Here is a 5,997-nt window from a genome sequence, read left to right as displayed (position 1 = left end):
CCTCATCTCTTATCATCTAGAGTCTACATGATATGACTTGAATTTAAATGCAATGATGTGGGTATGGGAAATGTTTTGCTCAACATTTTAGATCATGCTAATTGCACTAAGACGCATCATGCACCAATGAATATTGCTTTAATCTTTTTCATTGATTTTTATGCCAAAGTCAATTGGGAGTATCATTAATTTTTCTTTATACCAAAGTCATTTGTATGTATCATTATTTTTTCAAAACCAAGATTGTTTTGTGTGTTAAAATATTCAACCGAATCTTACTCCATTATGATAAAATTTTTTACAAGAATCCATGGACAGAAGCATGAATTCACAGACCACATAGTTCACATGAAAATTAAACTAAAACACAAGTGCCCAACTGCAAAATGTGCTTTAAAATACAATAATGCTAAAGTTACCGATTGAACAACCGATTTGATATACTGATTTTTGGTGAATTGAGTTAAATTTTGAGATTTGGATAAATTGGGCAGTGGATCGGTATATCAAATCGGTAATTTAATCAGTAAGTGTAGCAGGGTCCTTTAAAATATTCCCTCAGTCAGCAACCACTCAGAGAAAGTGAATCAGAGAGTTTGCAAAAACGAGTAAACGTATTTAATTTTCACAACCTCCAAGCCAAACCCAACCTCCCATTCTTTACTTTCTTCCTCTGCCATCTACATTCACTCCAAACCCTAGAAAAACATTGACCTATTTTGTAAATGGGATCACTTCACAAACCCTAGACTCACATTCACAAGACCTAACAAACCCCAGATTCAGCTCCGACCCACTTCAGCAATGGCCACGAATTTCTTGCTCAGGTACTTCATAACTCTAGCTTTATTCATTTACCACTTCAAAATCTTATATGCAGACCAAAGTTCCTCTTTTTCCTTCAAAACTTTTGTTAAAGATCCGAACCTTGATTCCAACATTGCTTTATATGGGGATGCCAAGGTTGTTAATGATGAGTTTTCAGTTCAACTTACTAACTCTGTTAGTTCAAGTGCTGGGCGCGTCATGTATAAGAAGCCCATCAAGCTTGTTGTTGAAGGTAAGCCTAGGAATTTAGCTTCCTTTTCAACAAATTTCTCCTTTTCAATGTTAAAGGAAAGTGGTGATGGTTTGGCTTTTGTTATGGCTCCAAGCGTTTTAAATTTTAATGGGTTTGGTAATAGTTCATTTGGGCTCTCTCAAGTATTGGAGAAAGATATATTTAGAGTTGTTGCCGTTGAATTTGATACTTTAAGAGATGCTAAGTATGGCGATTTGAATGACAATCATGTGGGGATTGATGTGGGTAGTCTTTCATCAGTTAAAGTTAGCAATGTCTCATCTCACAATATGTGGTTGAATAGTGGTAAGAAATTTACTTCTTGGATAGATTATGAAGCCAGTTCGAAGAGATTAGAGGTTAGGTTGAGTCATTTTGGTGATAGCAAGCCGGTTGATCCACTGCTCTCATACCCAATCGACTTATCAAAAGTGTGGAATAATGAGGAAGTTTTCGTGGGCTTAAGTTCTTCAAATGGGAATTCTACACAGATATGTTCTGTATACTCATGGAGCTTTAATCTAAGGCGAGTTCCACATTGGATGCATTCACAGCCATTAGATCCTGAAACTGTTGTTAAGAATACGAAAACACCCCTGCCTGCCCCCAAGCGGAGTGATTGCTTACTAAGAGTACTTGCTGCTCTGATTCTTGGTGCTGCTTGTGGAGCTCTGGGAGCATCTATTGTGTTGTATTTGTGGACCATCTTCGCAAATAGGCGTCCAGTTGTGCCTGTGACTCCTGAGGAGTGCGCCATGCACAATGTGGATTTCGAGTACAAGAAGGTCAAAGCGACGGTAGATAAAGCTATCGAAGATGGCAAAAAAGTAGACTCTTAGATGGATCCTGTTGCAAGTTATGTGATGTAAATTCATCTTCTTTTTTGTATTTGTAGTTGCAGGTTTTGTTGTGTGGTTGTAACTGATGGTCAATTGTGAAAAATGTAGTTTTGTGTTACATATTGTCTGATGATGGAAGAACTAATGGAGTTTTAACTTTCAATTGAGAATAGCCAGTTCATTTGCTTGATACTCTACTATTGTTTTAAAACCCGGAGGGCAACCCGTTTTGTTGCCTAGTCACTGGTCAATCGGTCCAATCGGTTGGACGGATGATGTCAACAGTTTTATTTTTAAAAAATTATTATTAATCCATTTTGAAATATTACAAAAACCCTCTAAGGCCTGAACCAAATCAGAGAAGCTGTTGGGTCTTGATCCAACCGGTCAGTTTGGTCCGGTTTTTAAAATAGAGTACTCTACTTGCAAAGCCGTGTCAAAAAGTTTGATTTGAAGGATTAACAAATAAGCTCAACTTAAATTTACATGGCTTTACGGACTTATAATCGGACACCGTCCATATATTTTGTCCTTAACTCTTAGCTGGTACTTCTGGTCCTACTAATTTTGACTTCATTAATTCATTGTCTTAGTGATAGGACCTGGATAAGGAGAGTGTAGGAAAAGTGAAATAAGATAGCAAGTAGTGGATTGAGGGGATGTTGGCAGGAAACTTTCATGGGTTTAGGCTAGGATAGGTGGTGATTGGGGGTTGGGACAGCAAAAGAATTCAGTTAGGGAGAGAGAGAGAGAGAGAGAGCTGGAGGATAAAAAGAGCGGGAGAAAGCAGATTAGGGTGGAGAAAAATATAGAAAAATTTGGGAAGAGTTAACCCTTGAAGTTAGCAATGAGGGAGGAGCTGGCCCTCGAAGTCTAGCATGTCTATGTCCATTTTTGTTATCCTTTTACTGTTCTTTTGGTTGTGTTGATTTTCCTTTTTGGTTGTTCTTGTCTGATACAGTTTTCGTGTATATTATTAAGATACTTATCATCTTTTTGGGTTTTGGCCATGCCTTCTATTGGTTTTTTGTGGAATTATTACTTGGTTCAGTTGTGGAAGAGGACTTAGATTGTGTCATCTGATTGATACATGATCAATGTGGTCTAAACAGAGACTGTTTGGTTGAATTAATTTGATAGTCATCAGAAAAATTTAGCCTTACCATTTTACTAGTGAAGCCTTACATCTTAGTATAGAGGTTTTCCAGGCCTTCATGGTTTAAGCGAAGTACTGTTGCTGCTGTAAAAATCCAAAAACACACAAAAAAACAACAATTTTGTCTATTTATATGGTCAGAAAAACATAACTTCTTCGAATGAATATTAATTTCATATTTATGTCACTAATCAAAACTACTACTATATGCAACCTTAGGTTTTGAAGATGAAATATTCCAGCTTTGAGATTAAAATTTTATAAATGAAACAAAATGGATGCCCAAATTCTTTATCCGTTGGGCTATCCAAGAGATTGACCTGACGGTTAAGAAGATTTGCTCAATTTTTTGAGTTTTTGGATTCAAACTTTGAGGCCAAAACCTTAGAGTCACCTATCACAATAATATTGTGGTTTAACTAGTCTATTAGGCTTGGAGGGTGTTTAATCGATCCCCGATAATTAGTTGATGTACGCACAAATTAGTTCAAACACATCAGTTACCAAAAAAAAAAAAAAAAAAAAATTTATCCCTACGTTAATTTCATGTTAGTGTCACTTAAAAATAGTATCATAGTTTTGGGTTAGTCCTTTGTTGAATGGCGAGCGAATGAACAAATATGGGTAAGCAGGGTGTGGTTCTGGTTCACCTTGACCACCATGTGTAGAGTTGAGGAGAAATGGACAAATTTATCACAAGGACTGATGAAGCCATGTGGATTGTTGTATAACGACAAGCAAATGCACTTGTTGGATTTATTAAGAAATCATCCATATCCGTGTAATGAAGATACGTTTGAAAATGATCACCATGAGTCATTCTGTACCAAGCTCAACCCCCTTTTCTTCTATTGTTCCCAATCAATAACGACAATGCAGAAAACCAATAAACACAAGGAAAAAAAAAAAAAAAACTATTATTTTTTATTTTCATCCGCCAGGTTGCAATTCTTGATTTATATGATACACCCTGCTTTTGTCCAAACGATTCTAGCAATGATTCTGTTGAACAACTATATCATTGGACAAAATTTGGAGAATTTTTTAAAGGAATTCAATATATATATATATGTCCAATCTTTTAAAACCCGATTTAACCGATTGGACTGGGAACTAGCAACTCAACTAGGCCAGGCCAGCATTAAAACTGGGGGGTCTGAGTTCACCCAATATTAGACCTGACAAACGGACGGGTCAGACGGGTATGGATCAGATAATCACGGATCACGGATGAAACGGATACGGGTTCACGGGTAAAAAATTCTCACGGGATAAAAAATACATAACCTGTACCCGCCCGCACGGGTACGAGTCACCCGCATAAATGGACTTTTATGAATTTTTTGTTATTTCCCATTGTAGACTAAGCTCAGCCCACCGCCTCTCTTTGTTAAAGCCTGAATTCTGTAGCCTGCAAAAACTAGTAAAAAGAGAGAGAAAGTTCAACAATCCCACCAACCTTTCTCTTCCTTAGCTCACAGTCACAAATCTTCTTTATTCAGAATCCCAACAACCTTTCTCTTCCTTCTTCTTCATACAAATCCACCTTCTCTTTCTCTTCTATCGCTAGCAGATTTTGTTTATTTAGAATCCCAACAACGCTTCTCTTCCTTCTTTTTCATACAAACCCAATTTCTCTTCTTTCTTCTTTAGACAAACCCCTTGTTCTTTAGCTGAACAAAACACAAATCAAATCAGTACAAATCTGACTGTTGTTAAAAATTTGAATCTGACGGAAGTGTACAGGGAATTGTAGAGAAGATAGTGATGAGAGTTTGGAGAGGTTTCTAGAAGAAGCTTTAGTGCTCAAGGAAGGAATTGTTGAAGCTGAAACTGAAATCGTCATTCCAAACTTTGAATTGAATCTCGATAAAAGAGAATAAAAATACTTGTTTGTTTGTTTGTTTAGTAGAGAGAGTGCTATTGCCGTGCTGCTGTTGTGCTGCGTCGCCTGCGTGAGAGAAGATAGTTGACTGATGAGTGTGCTCTACTGCTTTGTGAGTCTGAGAGAGGAGAGTTCAGTTGCCGGCGTGTGCTGCCGCTGCTGTGTGAGAGAAGAAGAGAGTTGTTGAGTGATGAGTACTGTGTCTGTGAGTCTGAGTATGAGAGAGTGAGAGTTGCTTTTTTTTTTTTTTTTGACTTTTTTTGACTTTTTTTAGTGATAACTTGGGTTTGTTTTCTTTATTCTTTTATTTTTTTAAATTCAATTGCGGGTACACGGGTACCCGTGGGCATTACCCGGTCTACCCGCAAATGTCAAGGGCGGGTTGGGTGTGGGTCAATTTTACACGGGTCGTTATATGAGATACTTGTACCTGCCCGTTGGATACAGGTACCCGTTTACCCGCGGGTACGGGTCATGGATTGCTAGGTCTACCCAATATGACCTGCAGTTGGATCGGGGTCATTGTAGCAAACAACCGATCCAATTGGTTTTGAGAAAAAATCGGGTGAATCAAAATCAGGGGAGACCCAGCCAATTTGTCGGGTTTAGCCTCGATTGGTTTTCAAAACATTGAAGTAATCTATATTTCTACTCTGATTAAGGGAGTGTTTGTCTGAGCTTGTGAAAATTAGCTTATAAATAGTTAGTGCTAAGCTAATTTGAGCTTATTTTTAAAATGACTAAAAAAGATACTATAATAACATGATCTATTTGAAATATAAAAATAAGGGTATATAATGAAAATTTAAAATTAAATAGGAATAATATGGTAATATACTTGGTCAAACTGACTTATAAGCAAAAAAAAAAAAAAAAGAGTATATTCTCCCAACTTATTTTTAAAGCTTTATTTTAAAGTTTATAAGTTAGTTTCACTTTAACCAGTTTAGAGCATCTCTAAAAGTACTCTTTATTTTAAAGAGCATCTTTATTGATTTGACTCTTTAAATTTTAGTAGAGAGAATATGTTTTTTCAAGAAATAAACTTAATAGGAGA

The 5,997-nt window shown here is 36.8% G+C and overlaps 1 protein-coding gene across 1 annotated transcript; it reads left to right on the top strand.

Moving 5' to 3' along the window:
• Positions 1–572: 572 nt before the first annotated feature.
• On the top strand, positions 573–2,089 carry LOC116142748 (flt3 receptor-interacting lectin). Its single transcript, XM_031428152.1, has one exon. It carries the CDS (start codon positions 805–807, stop codon positions 1,897–1,899), a length of 1,095 nt encoding a protein of 364 aa, XP_031284012.1. The 5' UTR covers positions 573–804; the 3' UTR covers positions 1,900–2,089.
• The last annotated feature ends 3,908 nt before the right edge of the window (positions 2,090–5,997 follow it).

This window comes from Pistacia vera, unplaced genomic scaffold, assembly GCF_008641045.1.
Source record: "Pistacia vera cultivar Batoury unplaced genomic scaffold, PisVer_v2 Contig418, whole genome shotgun sequence".
In the NCBI taxonomy this organism is placed as follows: Eukaryota; Viridiplantae; Streptophyta; class Magnoliopsida; order Sapindales; family Anacardiaceae; genus Pistacia; species Pistacia vera.
This window is presented reverse-complemented; position numbering and strand designations above follow the sequence as displayed.